The 20,432-nt window shown below is 41.7% G+C and overlaps 1 protein-coding gene across 1 annotated transcript in view; it reads left to right on the forward strand.

Moving 5' to 3' along the window:
* Positions 1 to 20,432, forward strand: part of wnk4b (WNK lysine deficient protein kinase 4b) — an 80,542-nt gene that overhangs the window by 37,628 nt on the left and 22,482 nt on the right. Inside the window, exons 5-8 of the mRNA XM_072675188.1 lie at positions 415 to 572; positions 16,306 to 16,394; positions 17,644 to 17,863; positions 18,039 to 18,453. Of these exons, the coding sequence (XP_072531289.1) occupies positions 415 to 572; positions 16,306 to 16,394; positions 17,644 to 17,863; positions 18,039 to 18,453 (882 nt within the window). The remainder of the gene's footprint in view (positions 1 to 414; positions 573 to 16,305; positions 16,395 to 17,643; positions 17,864 to 18,038; positions 18,454 to 20,432) is intronic.

The following is a 20,432-nucleotide window of genomic DNA, read 5'->3' on the forward strand; positions in this document are numbered from 1 at the left end:
AGGATTGGGACTACGCTCTTAAGTTCTTTGAGTGATGCCATAGAAGAACCACTTTTAGTTCTATAAAGATCCAGATGTGTGTGTGAAGAACCTTTTAAAGGTTTTAAAGAACTGTGATGTGTTTGATGTAACAGTTACTTTCCCTTTTAAAGGTTCTTCACACTCACACATCTCTATTACAAACATGGTTCTTTATGGAACCAGTAGTGGTTCTTCAGTGGCATCACTCAAAGAACCCTTAGTAGCACCTTAATTATGCATTCATCATATTCTATATACTGTATAGTCATATACATATACTTATATTTCTTAATAGTCCTGCTTAGTATTAAACTATATGTTAGGTGTCCCTCCAGGTCCTATACCGGGCCCTTTATGTTTTACGCCCTCTGGCTATATTGTGTGTTCTCACAGGCACCCCCGAATTCATGGCACCAGAGATGTATGAGGAAAAGTATGATGAGGCAGTGGACGTGTATGCCTTCGGGATGTGCATCCTGGAGATGACCACATCCGAATACCCCTACTCAGAGTGCCAAAATGCAGCCCAGATCTACCGGAAGGTCACCAGCGTAAGTAAAGTCTTTTGGCTCATTTGGGGTGAAGCATCCTTTAAACTGCAGTATGTTATCAGTGTCACGCAAAAACCTTGTATCTCCAAAACAGCAGAAGAAAAGAAGCTTCTTAACTTCTTCAAAGCTTTGCTTTCAGATAATTTTGGAGCATTTCTGGTGGTCTATTCGTCAATAAAAACAATCCCAAGCCCAAAATGGGTCAAATTGAGATACAGGTTTTTTTTCTTGGCAGTGACGATATGAGATTGGGAGCTCTTAGCAGCCCCCTGTTGCCTCTGGTCTTCCTTTTCTACTCTCCAAATCAGGATCTGTTGCGCATTACCAGTGTCTCTGTAGTCATCTCCTGACATAGCTCTCAGTGGGACATTGTGAGTAGCCGCTTGTCCACGTGAAACCACCCGCAGTCTCTTCCTTCACTTATCCGGGCAGACTACCCTAAACCCAGCGGCTGTCTGCGCCGTAATGGTCTCCTCGAAGGCTTCACGAGCCCACTAATGGCCGCCTGAAGCCTATATGAATGTCACGGTGACATTTCTCCACGGCAGAAGCGACAATTAACACGTCTCTCCAGAGCTATAATTCCGTCCCGAAACACAGAGATGCTCTCCTTCATTCACAGCAGTAATCATCCTCTCTCCCGGCTCCCGCGTTCCCACAGGATTGCAAATTGCAGGACTACAATGTGTTATTAATTACGTTGCGAGATCCATAAGTGCAACGCTAGCTTGCCACAGTCTGTTGCAAGTGTCTGCTTCCTTTACTGTTGAGCTCATGGAATTCAGCTCTTCTCCAGAGACCTCAGCAGTCTTCTGCTTTACCCCCCCCCCCCCCCACCTACCCCATCCTCCCCCCAATGGGTCAAGAATTCCTGAATCTATTAAATAGATTGGTGTGTTGATGTGAGTGATATACAGCCTTAAACCACACAAACAGGAACAACACTGGCTGTATTGTTGGATACAAGAGCTTATTATTTTAAGTGAAAAATTGCCGGAGTTCTCCCTCCGCACATGGTTTATGAACTGTAGTGTACTGTACAACCATCCGTTCATTATATCTAACAGTTTGCAGATGTTATGTACAATCTACCTCCACTTAAACGACGACCTCCTTGGAGCGTTAAACAGTGTGAGCCAGTGTAGGATACATTAAGACTTATTTATGAGGGATGTAGTGCGTTTTTAACCCAAACTTTACGTCAGTTGTTTCGTACAAGCTGCAGAGAAGATTAACAAGAGTTGGAATGCTACTTAGCATCATATGCTATCTGGTCACACCTTGTAATCTCACTGATCTGGTAAAGATATCAGTCTTTACTGGTGGCAAAAATGCATCAATTGAGGATTTAAAGTTGGTCTTCGGTGCATAAATAGTAATTATGTGTCCTTGGCTGAAATATGCTTGGTAGCCTATGTACCACCCTGTTATTTTACAGAGGGCTCATGGGAAAAAAAAAAAAAACAATATGCTCTGCTCTTTTATTGACTGGTTTACAGCACTGCCAACAGCTCACAGAACCCACATATCATAGCATAGTTTTTAAACTGAACTAAAAACACTGTAATTACTGCCAGGTCTTACCAGATAGTGCTGCTGTCCTCTCATCGTGTCCTCTCAGTGCAACGTGCTGTTAGCAAGCTGAAGAGATTATAGCTAGGTTAGCTGTTAGCCTTGCGAGCCTTGTTTGCCCCAACTCGCTTCCCCGGGATTGGCTTCTTCGAGTCTTACTGGTTTATGTTTTTGGATAAGCCGTAATTTTCCCGTCTAATGTTTAGATCCTCGATCACCTCCACTGCTTCCTTTTGTGTGAACGCCAAGAGGCCTGGTTAGCAACCAGTATTTCTATAAATAGCAGATTCTGGAGGTAATGAGCTGTGTTCCAGTATCAACATCAGCATATTCTCTTAAATTCACTGCACTTTCATATTTTACAGTATTACAAGCTGTCACTATAGCTGTCACTACTGGGCAGTGTGCATGCAATTGTTTGGGGGGAGGGGGATAACGAGTCAAGACTGTGATGTAACAGTTTTGGGGTTTTGGAATTGGTTCATTTTCCAGTTCTGTTTTGGTTCCTCTGGATTTTTCCAAATTTTTGGCTTCTTATAAGTGTGAACACCTTTGCCTGGTATTTTCCTCTTCCTCAACTCAATTCAAGGACAGGTGAAGTTTGCATAGTAGGGCACTGATGACCTCTTTATCAGCGTGCCCTTGAGTCATGCTTTGTTCCTGCTCTGGGTCATATATTTATATTATGACCAGAACTGGCCTTATCTGATGCACTTGATAGTGAAAGGGGAAGAAGGAAGGGCTTGATTATGGGGAGGCACATTATATATTTCTCCTTAATGAAGCCAGCACTGAGAGGCTTTAAGATGATGCAGATGATCACTGGTGTTTGAACCCCAGGAATGAAGCCCTGGCCAATGTTCGGCCATGTCGCATTGTGGCTGTGCACTGTAAAGCCTAGCGCAGTTGCCATATGCAGCTGTATAATCACAGTACGTTTTAAATTTGTCCAGCCCTAATTTTATCCCCATTGTGTGAGACCTTGTTGTTCTGATGGCACAGCTGTGGTGGTGGAGCGGTCAGATGTAGGCGAGGTCACTGTGGGAAAGTGCAGTAGGATGGAATTGGAGCAGCAGTCTGTGCATCAGCTGATGGGGAAATTCTCCTGATAGACAGATTGACGCATTGCTTGGGTGGGCTGGTAAGTCGGGTCCAGCTAACAGAACCTCAGTAAAAGGCTAAATAACACAACTTCCTGGTCTCGAGGCTTTATGCGTAGCCATGGTAGCATGAACTAATGCTGTTCGGCAGTTATAAAGGGCTGTCAATCACGCGCCTTTATTAGAATATTAAGACCACGCCCAGACCGTTCTCAGAGAGGCCTGATGATAAGTGCATTTTGGTGATTTTTGAGAAGTGATCACAATTCTGCTTAGCTGAAAGCTTCACTGAACACCTAAATTTAGGAACATACAAAATAAAAGTCTTCCCAGGGCTTTAAATAAATTATACGATTACAATAATACGATTTTTACAGCTAATATTGTTGATAAAGTAAAACTGTGCTATTAGTGCAAGTGCATTATTAATGCCTCTGTAATGTTGAGGAGCTCAAACCGGGCAGCTCAACCAGCTGGTTGACATCAAATGTTCACTGTGACCCAAATAGTAGAAGATGACTCCCACATTTGACTAGTTTACTGTGTAAACTGTATCAGAGCCGATCAGTGAGTTCTGAGTATGGAGACAATGTCCTGAAAAAAAAAAAAATTGTCCGTGTTTTTGGACGGCGTGTGAGTACCGTCAAAGGGACAGGGCCGTTTTGGGGTGGAACAGAACATACCAGCTAGCTGAAGTGTTCAGTTCTGCTTCAATGTCGCAGAGCTGGATCGCTTACGCATTTCCGGGCTGGCACATTTTACTCACAGCCTTGTGCTGTGCAGAGTGTTCCACTACAAATGCCAGTGAACAGGTGAGTGAGGATATTCAGGCCTGTGGACACCATTGAATCAGGGGTATTCAGCTCACAGCTCTGCAGTCTCTTCAGGTTTTGTTTCGTAGGCCGGGTTTGATTACCTTGGCTTCGCACCATGTTCTTTTTTTTAATACCTTCTCTCGAGGCCCTGACATGGTCATCCATGAGTTCTGCAGGTACACCAGAACCGGGACGTCACGACTGAAACCGAGGTCGCATGTTTAGCCACAGGGTTGATTCAAGTCACCTTGCAATTGTTTGATTACACTTCGAGTGGCTCTCGTGTTACCCTCTTATCTTCACCCCCAATCTCTGTTTGGTCCTGGCGTGCAGCTGGAACAGCTGAGCGAGGCTCTCCGTTGCAGACCTCAGGGACCCTTAGCTAGACAATATCTCTGTTCTACTTCCGCTTCCACACCTGAGCTACAGGACACCTGGATCAGCTGTGTTTGTGGGTCTAGACTGGCTGCCAGTCTGCGCATACTGGATCAGGAACCTCTATGGAGTAAGATCACCACTGTGGAATCTCACAAGAACAGCAGTCCAGATTGGTCAACAATACATCCTGAGTTGAGCCTCAAAAACATGAGTAAATGAGCTGCAGCTGAAACTGATTAAATGCTGGGGAAGATGTGTAGTCTGTGGCTCCGCCCCCTCCATCTGTTTACTGTTTATTCACATCTGCAGGCTAGGACCCCCTCCATCACATGACGTCCCCAGACTGAGAGGCTTTTAACAGAGAAGGTTTGAGCTGTCGCTGGGATTTACACTTATGATCTTCTCACACTTCTTGAGCAGCAGTTAGACCGTAGGGCCGGTCTAGAGCTGTGAATTTACACTACATAAAAACACAGTTTCTGAGTTTTGAGGAAATTTACCTTCCCTTCTTTCTCAGACACAGAAATGTACACGGCTTCACAGCTCCGGAATGGAGCGACTGTCTAACTGCCTGCTCGTTAATAGGCTTGGGGAATGTGTGTGTGTGTGTTTACTGTGGGGGCGAAGTATTGTGAAACACCTCTGCTCATAGGTGGCATTATAATCATCGTGAGGAGCCAGAGCTGTAGTGAAAACCAGTGCCCCCCTCACACCGTCGGCCCACTCACTAACAGATGAAATGTTAATGAATTGTATCAAGTGGTCATGAAATATGGATGGAGCTTGAGGGGTTCGAATTGTGCGGCCTTGAGTGGCTGTTTTGTGTGTGTGTGTGTGTGTGTGTGTGTGTGTGTATGGTAAATAAATGAGAATAATGATGCCCTCTATTTTGTTAGGACCTAACCAATATGTCAGCCAGTATCAAGACCTGTGGCTTTATCAGTATTAGCAAAGGACTGGCATTGCCGTAATTCCACCTCATGACCTCTTAATGATATAATTTTTTCTCGTTTGTGTGTGTGTGTGTGTGTGTTAGTTCTGTACAGTGTGTTGGTTTTTAAAGGAGTAGTTTGGTGAAAAACCCCATGGTGTGTTTAACCCCTGACCCCAGATGCCGTCAATCAGCCAGGAAATGTTTGATATCTGACGTGTGCTTCTTCAGATTACAACGGGAGATGCTAGGTTAAGGCTGCTTACAAACACTGTACTTAAACTATCACCAATCTCACGCTTCAAAAAATATACATAAATAAATACATGCCTACAATTTTCATTTGTTTTATCAGAGTTCTGTCAAAAAGCTACATCATCAATTTTTTTATGCTAAAACTGGAGCTACACTATGTGTCCAAATGTTTTTGGACACCCCTTTTTATAAATGCATCTGTGTCAGCAATGGGTGCAACTTAAAGTAGCCAACTGTATTCATGAAAAGAGCTGTCCAAAAACATTTGGCTACTTTAGACTTTGTGTGTATTTGCACATCTGTGTCAGCTATGAGTGCAACTTAAAGTAGACAAATGTTTTTGGACACCCCTTTTTTTATGAATGCATTTGGCGCCATGCTGCATTGAGGAGCATTGAGGAGCTGTGGAGCAGCTCTGGAATGATGGGTGGTGGAGCTCCATCCAGTACTTTTGGGATGCTGAGTTTTGGAGTTGGGGATGATGAGGTCGGGTGGAGGTCATCCAATATCCTGACCTCAGTAACGCTCTTGTCACTGAATGCAATCAAATCCTCACAGCATTCACATCACAGCAAGTTTTCCCTGGACAGTAGAGACAGTTACTCCTGATTTCAGAAGACATAGCAAATGAGTGGATGTCCCAATACTTTTGTCCGTATAGTATACATTAAAATCTACATAATCTATGTCCTGTTTAATGAGGGGGTTTATGAGGCACATGACAGTCGCTATGTTTAGCAGTATATAGCAAATACTTTGTTTAGTGTGTGTGTGTATGAGAGAGAGAGAGAGAGTGAGAGAGAGAGAGAGAGAGAGAGAGAGAGAGGGAGTAAGAAAGCTGACAGAAATAACCAGTGATTGGCTGAGAAACAGAGAGAGTGAAATCAATAGAATTAGAGCTGATTAAATCTGCTCCTGTCAGGCTCATACTAGCTCATGATGTCACATGCTGATAACTACCATATGGCATAGCTCTTTCCACATGGTAGGAACACACACACACACACACACACACACACACACACACACACACACACACACAGACACACACACACACTTCTCCTTCACCTCATTCAATAAGCTTTTCTCTGCTCTCATTCACACAAGCCAGCCTTGTTTCATAAACCCTCATACGGACGCCACTCCATCAGGTGACACCTTAGGAACAGGTGACATCTTAGCTATCAGTGTTTTTTTAGGATCATCTTTTATTGGATATGACACTATACTGTATTTCACCTTGTCTTTATAATGTTTATTATGTATTTTGGGCATTTATTCATTCATTCAACTCATTTGTTGGGATTTTAAAATGAATGTAACTAATTATTGGAAATTATTATATATATGTACCTGATTTGTGGTGATTGAAAAATTCATTCAAATTTTAAAATTTTTGCATTCATTTAATGTATTTTGGGATCTTCTAATTAATTTAACAAATATGTAGGATTAAAAAAAACATTTGTTGGGATTAATTTAACACTTCTTTAAGATTTGTATAAATTCATTTAACTAATATATTGGGAATTTTATCATTAGTTTTGCATATTTAAAAAAATTAATTCATTTTATTTATTGTGGGCTGTTTTAATTAATTAAACACATTTTTAGGATTTAAAAAAAACTGATTCTAAACATTTTTTATATTCATTTAATTTATTTTGTGATCTTTTTATTAATTAAACACATTTTTGGGATTTACAAAATGATTGAACTAATTTGTTGGGATTTCCATCATTAATTTAACACTACTTTAAAATGCTATACATTTATTTAACTTATTTCCGGGTCCTTTAATTAATTCACCAAATTATCTCTTATAAATTATATTATAAATGATCTCTTTTTAAAATAAAATCAAACTTAATTGTTACATCCTGACTTCACTAAGGCTCTTGTCGCTGAATGCAATCAAATCCTCACAGCAGTGCTCCCCTATAATCTAGTAGAAGACCTTCCCTGGACAGTAGAGACAGTAACTTCAACAAAAGCAGGATTCACTCTTTTAAATACCCTTGTGTTCAGATGCAACAGTGAACAATGAGCAGGTGTCCAAATACTTTTGTCCATATATATCGTAGTACATAATTCTGTAGGAACCTAAGTAGTTTTTAGGGCTGATTCTTTAGTATTGGTACAGTAGAGAGTCTGATTAGCTTGTTCTTTTTCTCAAAAGTCAAACGTCTGATAATCCTTTATTACAGCGTTCTGAAGTTGAGGTCATGCTGCTGTTCTCAGCCATGCCTTTTTGTCCCCCAACCTGACCACATACCATCATTTGTGAGCTTGGACTGTACACCTCTGTAATTTCACAGCCACTCTTGCTTTATCGCGTCCAACATCCTGTGCCTTTTTCCCATCAGCCGTGAAAGCAGTTTTTCAGCCCTCACAATTGATTCATTTCATACACACACACACACACACACACTCAGCCACTGCGTCACACAGCCTTATGAAGGGTGATTGAATCTGGGTGATTGAAGTGAATTAGCCCGGGCCCAGCAGAACATTGACCTCGCCTTTCCCCAGTAATTAAAAGCTTTTCAGTTTGTGTTTATCGTGGCAGCCTAATGATCATGATTAATCTAGGCAGCGTAATTTGGAAGTGAAGGGCTTTTCACATCCCATACAGAAGCCCGATATACGGCCATAAACGCACCTACATCATAAAATCGGGCATATACTGCAAAATATATGTGCATATTTAGTATACATATATATTGGACACATGCCAAATATATTTATATCTATATTTTTAGAAAAATGGACACTCCTTGTAATGAACGCCTATAGCTACTTTAAGCTTCACCCATTGCTGACACGGTCCCTGTAGAGAAGTACTGCCAATAGAATAGGACTCTCTGAAGCAGATCAACATGCACGCACACCTATAGGCACCATGCTGCCTAATGCCAGGAGTGAGCTAGAGGGTTATATGGTGCTCCATCCAGAACTTTTGGGATGAGTTGTGGAGTTGGTGATCATCATCATCCAACATCCTGACCTCGCTGACCTCGCTAACGCTGAATGCAATCAAATCCCCACAGCAATGCTGCTCCAAAGTCTAGTAGAAAGCCTTCATTTAGACAGATACTCCAACAAAAGCAGGAGAAACTCTTTTTAATACCTTTGATTTTGAGCAGGTGTCCCAATACTTTTGTCATTTTAGTGTAACGCAAATATATGGCCTGTGTTCGCAAAAACCTTGTCGGTAACTTTACAGGAGGAGGAAAAACCTTCGTATCTTTTAACGGAAGTTCCTCCAGGTCATTTTGGAGCATTTCTATTGGTCCATTCATCGTTATTTTTGCGTAACAGTGATGATATGTTGGATATAAGGGAATTCCATGTGTGTTTTTTCCGAATGGGATGAGAGACGTATTCAGAGCAGTTGATGCGTGTCACATTCTCAATGTTGCGCATCGGTGACGGGTACAAGGTCAGGGCTGGACTTTTAGAAGGTGTAGCCACTAGATTTATGAAATCTGATACATTTTCCTGACCAATGAGGTCGTCTTCCTGACTGCGTCAGTCTGTGCTTTGACAGCAGTCTCTGGAGCTCCTCATTCAGACATGCCAATGATAAAAGGCCGTGGGATCATTTCCAAGGATACAGAGTTACTCTTGTTCCATCTCTAGGCTGCTTTCGTCTCCTTCTGTCCTTGTTCTTGTGAGCAGTTACAGGATTTCCATTCAGCTTTTCATCCCTGAACACAGATTCTCACTACTGGCTGACCGTGGATGGTGAAATATGAGGCTGTGAGGATTGTGAGAAGACGAAAAGATCGCTGACTATTCCCCGCCATTCTTTACTTTGGCTCTGGAGCTCCAGTGAACCTGGGCCAGGAGCACCAACGTGAAGTCATTGGCTTTGTGTCTGGACTGAGAAGGAGAAAGAGCAGTGGAGCAGATCTGGCCAGCTTTGCTTGGTCTCCATTAGGGACGATTTGCCACTGATGTCATTAGTATCCGACAATGTGCTGCTAGTATCTTCAGAGAGCTGCAGTATTACGTGAAGCTAAAGCCCAATTGCCCCCAGCTTTGATGACCAAACCCCTGGAGGATGATGGGAAACGTTAATATTAGGGGTGCCCAAACTTTTTTTCTTAGCTTGGGCAATCATAGGGGTCCAAGCAAAAGCCAGTAGAGCACAAATGACACAGTGTTTTGAGAATGACCTGTAACTGCAACAGATAAAAAGTTTTTTTCCTAAGAAGGATGCAGTCAGAACTGGGGTTGCAGTAATATACTGGTTTTAGGTATCTCCTGGAATGAGATTTGACTGTATTGATGGTTATTGTACCATGCATGTTTACTTAATACTGATATTGGAAAAACAATTGGAATTCAAAATGCAAAAAAAAGCCACCAATTTCATACTATTTTCAGAGTTTTAAAACTCAAACAATCAATTGATTAATCAAGAAAATACTAGAAAATTAAAGTATATGTACTTTAATTAATACATTCTTTTAACTCTAGCAAATGTTTTGTTTAACCCAAAGGGAAGACGAAGAATTGTGATACTGTAAAACAGTGATTATGTTCTTAGAAGGTTGGTCTAGGTATCATAGGTCTTTGTGGTTTGCACAAAATAATAGATACAATAAAAAAAGACAATAAATAGAGATAATAAAAGAATGAAGAATGCGGAATAGGTTTTTAAAACTGTATTTCACAACATTTTCTTTCATTAAAATGCTTAATATTAAATTTCTTGGTATTCAAATACTATTTAAAAAGGAAAATAAGAAATGTATGTTTTTTTGCTGAAACGTGTCGCCTTTCAGCAAAATTCACTGTTCTGAATGATGTACATGCCAATTACGAGAATTCTAAGGAACAATTGTCATTTGCCCTATTCATGGATATAGTATTTACACCTTTCCTATATCAAAATGTAATGGCTAATATCATTATTATCATTATTGGTTATCATGACATATTATTCTAATTTTCTCAGGTTTTTCTTTTTAATAGTTTTGAATAAAAATATAAATTTAAATAAATGATCATTGCTCCAAACCAAAACAACCAGCTAATATTAAGCTTTTGTCTGAAACTGATGTGAAACACACTGATTGGTATGGACTGTGGTAATCACTTTGAGAGCTGAGCTTTGAGATTACAAAGTTAAAGGCAAGTACTGGGGGCCCAAGCACTGGGGCCAGTAGAGCACAAATGATGAGCAGTGTTTTGAGAATGGCCTCTAATTATAATAATCTAGGCTTTCAAAAGAAGACGTTTAGACATGTCTTGAATTCACATTGTTGTTGAACTCACAGAAATGACCCCTATGTTTAGATTTTGTCTTCTAGGAACAATGCTGCCAGGCCCTGCTACAGGGGCCTGCTTTCTGAACGTCTCGTGTTTTTAACTGGTTGTGAGTTTTGGCGTCTGGCAGACCAAATCAAACATCTCCTTGGGGAAACTTTGTCCTGTATCTGTATCCTGTAGCCCAAGGCTTTTAACTCTTTAGCTTTAGGCCTGTTGTTTCTCTCGCTCATCCTGAACCGACCTTCTCCTTCTGTTTTTCACCCTCTGTTTGTTTTCAGTTGTTTAGGAGAGGCGATTATCTGATCAAGTAGCCCTTCGCCGCTCTGGTTACATAAACAAGTTCCTTGCCCTTCTCAGAAGCTTGGAACATTCTGGTGACAGGCTGCACATTCAGAAGTGTCCCATTCGCGTAAAGCATGAGGGAGGTGATTCATTTAAAATAGCCGATTGCTCCGTTCCAGAAGCTTGTAGAAGCCCCTCGTCTCTGTTTCCTGCACCTTTCTGATATGAATGAGTATTTCGAGAGAAGAGGTCATTTCTTGGACTAGTGTATCACCTCTTGTCTGTTGTCTTGAATATTTACCCTTCAAACACATGCAGTTTTCCTGGCCCTGTAATTGGTGCAGGTCTGTGAGGACCAGCCTGCTGGCTGGCTGATTTTCTCGCTACGCCTCACGCTTTCCACCTCATAAATTTTACATGGTGGTTTGGACAACTTCATGTTTCCAACCTGGCAACCCAAGACCTTGGCCTTGTTTTCAGTTGAGCCTTTCAGGGGCAGCGATGGAGTGTGAAATCCGTATCCGCTTGGTGAAAATTGGATTTCTTATCGCTGAAGAAACCCACGCTATCGCCGCAGCACGCTGCACTCCCTGTGGGTTAGTGTGGTGTTTGCTGTCTTCCTTTTTCTTCATATATTTCCCCCCCGGCCTGACAAACATTGTTTTTAGCTCAGCCTGTGTGTTTGTTCTCAAACACAGTTAAACTGCACAGCAAACAGGGCTCGGCCAATATATCGATTGGCTGATAATATCGGTCAATTCTGGGGTTTCTACAGTGTAATGCATTGGGAGGAAATCTCACTGATAAATAATAATAAAATAATATTTTATTATTACAAAAATCATAATCATCTTTGTAAGGCATTTTATTTGCAGAAGTTAAATCATTTAAATTAAAAAATAAAAAGATACGCTACAAAATAAATATTATTACAAAAAGCAATGCTGCAATGTGTCATAAAGGAATAAAAAGATATAAAATAAAATATAATATGAATTAATAATATAATAATAAGACTCAACTCATAGAGATAAATATTGTAATAAAAAAAGATAACATTAAAACCAAAGAGATGCAAAACCAATTTTATGGTAATAAAAAAAGGAAAATAATTAGATGAGCACAATCTAAAGTAGCTGAATACCTTCATTAGAAGGCATGTCCACAAACATTTGGACATATAGTAATATGTGTGGCACTGGTGCTCTATTTAACTCCTTCAACCTCCCAAACAATGCATACTGTGTGAGCTCAACCAGTGCCTGCAGAGCGGTTATCTCACTCCACTTTACTGACCTTGATGTTATCATGGAACGTGCTATAAAGGCATGTTCTCATTTGCGAACACACACATGTGGTGTTCACAGGGGGCCTGTGTGTTAAAGCAGAACGTGTGTAACTTCGCACATAGGAACGTTTTATCAGATTTAGAGTGAATTTTATTGTAAATGCGTTAAAGCTGAAAACTGTCTAGTCCCTGTAGAGAAGGACTGCCAATAGAATAGGACTGAACATATTGGCACCATGCTGCCTAATGCCAGGCGTGGGCTAGAGGGGTATAAAGCCCCCCAGCATTGAGCTGTGGAGCAGTGGAACTGTGGAATGATGGATGGTGGAGTTCCATCAAGCACCTCTGGGATGAGTTGGGGATGATGAGGTGGGGTGCTGATCATCATCCAACATCCTGACCTCTTTTTTTAATAACCCTGATTTCAGACGAAGCAATGAATGAGCAGGTGTCCCAATACTTTTGTCCATATTGCCCTTGCCTTCAGCTAACCTCTTAGCTCTCTTAGCTCTTCTAGCACTTGTTAGCGTAGTTTTTGTTGTTGTTGTAGAACCATTCAGGACGTCTGTGGTATGTGGGAGCGTTTTAGCAGCTCTGCAGATCTGCAGCATGTCTTAGCACTCAGTAAATCAGCGGGCCGTCGCTGTACCTGCTGGTCAGGCCTATATGCTCCAGCATGTCTAGAGCTCCTATAGTTTAAAAGCCTTGTTGAAGATACATCCAAGTCATGAATTTACTCAAGAATAACCTCAGCTAGTTTGAATAGACTAATATAAAATAATCTTAGACACTCTTTGCCCAAAGAGGGTCTTCAGTCTGCATTTGAAGATCGTAAGCTGCTGATCGGACTCCCAGGGGAAGTTCGTTCCACCACTTTGGTGCCAGGACAGAAAAAAAAGCCTGAACTTTTGTCTTCTGTGGATTTTAAAGGATGGCGTGTCGAGCCGAGGCCTTCTTGAAGCTCGAAGGGATCTTGGTTTAGATTGGCTTTTGACCGCGATCATTGGTCAGTGGTCAATGTTTATGATAGACATTTCAGCAATATTAAGAGCCATAGAGGAATCTAAAAACACTGGGAAGAAGATCTTCAACACCAAGTGTTACGATAGTTGGGATACTGTGATTGCTTAAAATAGCAAGAGCTACATGTTGATTGAATTGGTGACGCTGGTCAAGCTGGTTAGTGTAGTTGACCAGCTTAGATCTTAACCAGCATGTGGTATATGTTTTTTTACAATGGACTTTAATGGTTTAGCTGGTCTGCCAGCATGACCAACCTAAGCAGGACCAAGCTTGCTGACCAGTGTGACCATCATAATATGCTAGTTGAGCAGCTTGACAACAAACACCAGCATTAGTCCATCAAACTCAAATGAAACACATTGTGCTGGACAAGAGCTAAGCTGGTCAACCAGTGTAGGGTATGTTAGGTATGTGTGACCAGCTTTTCAACCAACTTGACCATCAAAGATCAGCCTAGAACATCTGAAACCAGCTACCAGCACAAGCTAGCCTTGAGCTGGATTTTATTAGCAGGGTATAAATAAACAATTATAGTATTTTGTAATTTAATAATGTATTCCCATAAACCTTGAAGTATCAAATATAAAAATAGAACATATTTTAGTTCATAGCACAAAAACGAGTAAATAAACAGTGTTAGATCTGTTGGAGGGGCCTAGCAGGGAGCGTCTGTGCCCTCCTTGTGTTCAGCTAATCTGTTTATCTAACCCTTGCTTAAACCTGGCCATTATGCCGAATGGATCTACCAGTGCTGTGTTTACCGAGCTCCACCAGACCCAAGAGAGTCTCTATGATAGTGTAAACTGTTCTAGACTTTATGTTCCTTCTGTAACTGCAGATGTTGTTGTTCATGTGGAACAGGGTGTATTTTTAGCCTCTCACAACTAACACAGATTGGCCTGATAGCATCCAGGGAAATGTGAGTTGGCAAATTATTGCCAATAAAAGCAGTAAATGCATTTATTAAGACCTCGGCATGGAGCTTATATAAGACACAATGGGTCTAACTAAACACGGTGCTGTAAAACATCTAAAAGGCGGCCCTGGCGGCTTGTTTCTCTGTTAGCTAGGCTAGCTCCTGATGTGAGGTAAAACTGACATTTCTGAGGATTTCATGGTTTCCCATTTACATGCCTATGTATGTTGGGAGTTTAAGGAATATGAAAATTAGTTTTTTTGGTCAAAGTTATATCTCATATGTTGTCAAAACTTCATAATAGGACCCTAACAATGGTCCTCAATATCGACCACTTTAATTTGAACTCTAAATGATATAGTTAGCAATGTTTAAATAGTTGTTTTCTAATGTGATGTTTTTGCAGGGATAAAGTTTAAATTAGATAAGATTCTCTCAGACGGGAGCTTACGTTTTTTGAATTGCATCCAAGCGATTGGCAAAAAGAGAGAGCGGAAATGAGCAGTGCGCAGAAGTGGGCGATATTGGAGATGGCCATTGTTAGGGGACTCTCTTTGTCAATTGCTTGGATGAATCTCAAAAAACACAAGCTCCCATCTTAGAAAGGCATTTAAACTTTATTACTGCCAAAAATCACATCTGAAAACAATATGTAAACACCAGATTACAACGTTGTAATTGTGCACATCTAGAGCGGAAATGCGTGAAACGCAAAAGTGGGCGATTTTGGGGACAGCCATTGTTAGGGGACTAACTGCAGTTAAGACCTCTCTAAGACGGGAGCTAGCGTTTTTTGAGATTCATCCAAAGACAGCAATTGACAAAGACAGAGAGCGTAAATGCTCATTCCATGGAAGTGGCCGATATTAGGGACGTTAGGGTCGTAGCTAGCTATTTAACACATCCGACAGCATCTCACAGCCATTTAAAGTTATCAGTAATAAGTTATCAGCAAAGTTATTGGCTATCTATCTATATGTCCCTGTTGTTCAGGACTTGATACACAGAGACTTCGGCTGCGGTTTGCCTCAATGCTACCATTATTAAAGCCACCATTAGGTTTACCCCTCCGCTGTGGACCTCTACGGCGGTGTGCCGCCATTGCTGCTAGCAGTCGCTACAGTATGTTCCCTCACTGCTCCATTAAAAACATTAAATATTGTACAGTTTGTCTGTCTGATGGCAAACTGCTGCATTAGACGTCTAGGGTTAACATTTAGTGAAGCCTGAAGGGACCACTTATCACTACATTTCTACAGTTCTCTACAGTTACACACACAAAAAAAATGTTTCTCTTAAGTCTGCAAGTACAAACACTTGCTCTGCTAGCTGGATACAGTAGCTACCATCTCTGCAGCCGTTCTGCATTGAGGAATGACATGTAAATGCAACCTTCGGTTATGAGAGGTTGCGCCATTTATTTCTGTATTTAAACAATTGCTTGATTAATTACTTCAGTTGCTTTTAGTATGGGCGGCGATGGATGACTATCTAAAGGATAAAGGGATCAGTGGGACAGATATGGCCAATCTTCATTCTGCAGTCCATGTTTACATACAAGTGAGTGAATCAGAGAGAGTGAAAGGGAAGAGGTCGAAGGGAGAACGACCAACAAACAGCCGAACCTGCACACAAACACGGACCTCTACGTTATTGATTGCCTGATTGATTTATCAGACGGTCGATTGGCAGGGCAGCATGGACGTGCAGAGAGAGAAAGAGACACGATCTGGGAGAGAGATGATGAGGAAGGAATAGAGAGGGTCATGACCTGGGGTCAGATCTGTTGGGGATGGGGGGACGATGCATGCATTCGGTTTCTCCGAAAATGCTTTGTCTTTTTTCAAATTTTATTGTTTGAAATCTTCCAAAAATTTCCTGTCTCTCTCTCAGGGCATGAAGCCGGACAGTTTTTTCAAAGTGAGAGTGCCCGAGCTGAAGGAGATCATAGAGGGCTGCATCCGCATGAACAAAGCCGAAAGGTGAGTCAGGCACCACCAGAGGAGAGCATGTACCCCTCCAGCACTGGAAAACTCATTAACCTGCGCCCTGTAATGAAGTGTCTGGGTATGTGTGTGTGTGTACCTGTGTGTGTGTGTGTGTGTGTGTGTGTGTCCCTCTCACCTTCCATTACAATGCTTAACACTAGCCAGGCGGCCAGTATCTCCACTTAATGACAGACTAATAACAGCCTCCATGTCCAGCTTTTTTAACACTTAAACAATAGCAGCTGGACTCTGGGGGCAGTAAAGCAGAAAACCCGGCAAGCTGCTATTCCTGTTCCCCGCTGCTGTGACTAGGTGACACAGACGGGATAAAAATAACACTGTTAAACACTCTAGATGAACTCCCTTCAGGGGTTGCCATGTTACAAAGCCTTCTGCTTAGCGGGTTGGCTCTCACACCACAGCTCTAGAGCAGGTTAAGTGCTTTACCCTCAAAGCTGTAGTTCAGCCAGAAGTCGAATGTCATTTTTAACAATGTTCTCCTGACCCCAAGACCTATTCTGGTGTCTGAGGTTTGCTTCCATGGTTCTACATTGGGGCAACAAGGTAAACGTAGCTGAGAAGTAATGAGATAAACCTCTGATACCCCCACCGACAGCATTGTGCAAACTGCATGCCTGAGATAGACTGGCTTACGTGATTTCTGAATGTGAATGGACAAATGTGCTCAGCATAGCAATATAAACAACAGCAGCAAGCAAGACATAATAAGAACAGCCATGTTGAAGCCAAAATATAAAACAAAACATAATGAACAGAAAAATGCAGAAACATAAAGGAAAATAAAAGGAAATTAAATTAATTAAACCAAAAATAAGGGAAATAGCAATAAAATAAATGACAAATTAAATAAATTAAACAAAAATGCAAACACAAATAAAAAGCAGTTAAATAAATGAAACAAAAAAATAAGCAATTAAATATTTAAACCAAGAAAAGGAATGATAAATGAAAAAAAATAAATGCAATAAAAATAAAAAAGCAAAAAAATAAATTAATAAAAACTATTACATATTTAAACAAAGAAAAGCAATGATAAAGGAAACAAATAATTGCAATAAAAATAAAAAAGCAATAAAATAAATTACTAAAAACAATTATATATTTAAAGAATATTAAAATAAATAATGCATGAAATAAATAAATATGAAGTACATTAAACAAAGATCTCATGTATAACTCATGTATTGCCCTCTGCTTCACCTGCTTCATTACCTTTACTCAGGTACACAATACAGGACCTGTTGGAGCACCCCTTCTTCCAGGAGAACAATGGCGTGCATGTGGAGCTGGCCGAGGAAGACGACATGGTGAAGTCCGGCCTGAAGCTGTGGCTCCGTATGGATGACACCAAGAAGCTCCATGGCAAGTACAAGGACAACAATGCCATCGAGTTCCTGTTCGAACTCTACAAGGATGTACCAGAGGAGGTGGCACAGGAGATGGTGAGTGGCTCCCTTTTAGGTCTGGTCAGTTTAATAGACTAGTTGATATGAAATGATATCTTCATGTATTTAATGATTGATTTTTTAAGCTTGGTAAAGAGCTGTATAAAAGGGCAGGATGTTTTGGGAATCACTGGTTTAAATGGTCGTCAAGAAGGAACTCTCTCTCTCCCAGGTGGTGCTTGGCTTCGTCTGTGAAGCCGACTACAAACTGGTAGCCAAAGCCATCCGCGACCGCGTCACCGCCATCAAGCGTCAGCGCGAGAAGCTCCGTCGGCAGGCCGAGGAGGCGCAAAAGAGGCAGCAGGAGGAGGTGATTGAGGAGGAACCTGAGCCCAGTCCTGAGACAGAACCTCCTCCACCCAACCCACCAGCTCTCCAACCTCAACCTAAACCCTCATCTGAGGCCCCCTTATCCACCCCAGTCCAAGCACCCCCCACCGTGACCGTGTCCGGCCCTGTACCGTCCACAGCAAACAGCTCTATGGACTCTGGAATCAACGCCAGCTTCGCCACAGAGCCAGAGGACCCAGAAACCGAGCTGCGGCAGCACTACAACATCCGCCACGCCAGCTACTCCTCGGCCACCTGTAAGTGTGGGCAGTGCACATTAAAAACACATGGCTTTAAGCTGAGGCAGCCATGTTTAACACGACTAACAGTGACTGAAAGCTCAGCTGCTAACCTCAAGCTGACAACTAGCTAGCGTTCATTTGTTGATAGCCACTTTAAACCACAGCAACCGCCGCGCTAGCATCCCCTCAGCCAGGCTGTAGGCTTCCCAATCAGTAATTAATCCTTTAAACCTGGTTCCCGGAGATGAATTAGGCCTAGTTTTGGACTAAATTGCAGCCAAAGATGAATCACCACTGGAGATTCTTTTCAGGGTAGGATTAGCCTTAATCTGGGTCTGAGAAATGAGCCCATACTGTCGTTATATAAACAGGCTTTTGCAGGTATGGTATGTCCTGTCATGAGAAATCAAAAATACTAAATGTTTCCTTGTTTTTAGACATGTCCAAATGTTTGTGGACACCCCTTCTAATAAATGCATTCAGTTGCACCCATTGCTGACACAGATGTGTAATTGCACTCAAATTAACTTAAAAGAATAAGTACTGCCAGTGAAATAGGACTTTCTGGAGCAGATAAACTCCTTCTATTCATTACATGGAGGAGCTTGTAGAGGAGGATGAGTTGTAGAGGAACTTACATGAGCTGCACTTTCATTGTTGGAGAATTCCACTTACCGGACAAACTGGGAATCTAGTGAAAAATCCGTTCTGCTTCTGCGCTGGAAGCTCAGTGAAGGCGGTCTGAGATACGGGTCTACCAGAGGATTGTGCAGACAGTCACAAATTTAACAACATGGCGGACAGTTTTGGCTTCATTTGAGAAGCGATCCCCAGGAATATTGTGAAAGTGGGCAGCCCGGTTTTAGTTAATGGTGTTCCACAGTGAGGGCACGAAGGACTGAAACCCTGACATGTGACTCTGACCCAGATGTAGCACCCGGTGTTCGAGGAATATCGAATATATCCTATATGTGTAGGATTTTGAGGGAGTGAAATGTGGTGTTCCTGTCTCATAAAAAATGCTTCCGCATAGCTCCTTCTCATACTTCATGCCTTGTTAATGGCCTAGTGACCTATAAACAGATGTCAGACTCTGAATTATAATGTTTCCACTGCGTAGCTCGTAGCCTGCTGCCGGCGCAACCCTACACTCACAGCTCATATGGCTTAACAGGAAGCAGACTTGGCGTACATGTAGCATTTGAGCAAACACATTCGGTTAAAGGGGAATTCCAACGATTGTTCAAAATCTCTACGTTATTCAGTGGCTGAGATGTAGAGAGTCATTCAGAGTGGGGTTTGGTGTGAAGTGGTGAATTGACCCAGGGGGCGACATGATTACAGCACAGCTATAGCCATTTTATTTGCTATCCAAAATGTCCAGTTAACCCAATTTCTACCCCACTTTTATACACAATGTTGATGATGGCAAAAAATGGTTGCAAATTCCAGCTCCTCCTAAAATCCTCTTAAAACTGTCCTAATTATTTTTACTTCTATTTTACGTTGCGCCTTTTGCTGACACAGATGTGCAAATGCACACTCTCTCACACACACAGACAGCTTGCCTAGTCCCTGAAGACATGTATTGCCATATGGATGGTGATCTTCCAGCATCCTGACCTTACTAATGCTCTTGTTGCTACATGCAATCAAATCCTCACCGCAATGCTCCTCCAAAATCTAGTAGAAAGCCTTCATCCCTGGACAGTAGAGACAGTTACTCCAACAAAAGCAGGAGAAACTCATTTTAATACCCTTGATTTTAGAAGAAGCAATGAATGAGCAGGTGTCCCAATACTTTTGTCCAAAAAGTGTACATTTTGATGGCAGCGTTTTCCTCCTGATTTCCTGCTTAAGTCCTAAGCCACTCTGTTTGCTTGTGTTGGCCGGCCGCTAGGTCCATTTGTTGTGGTTACTGTGGAGCCTTGCTAATCTATGCACGACATCCCTGTTCATTCTGGTACGCCATTAGCAAAAGTGGCTAAGTGCAT

The sequence above is a fragment of the Salminus brasiliensis genome, chromosome 3 (assembly GCF_030463535.1).
Source record: "Salminus brasiliensis chromosome 3, fSalBra1.hap2, whole genome shotgun sequence".
NCBI classification, from domain to species: Eukaryota; Metazoa; Chordata; class Actinopteri; order Characiformes; family Bryconidae; genus Salminus; species Salminus brasiliensis.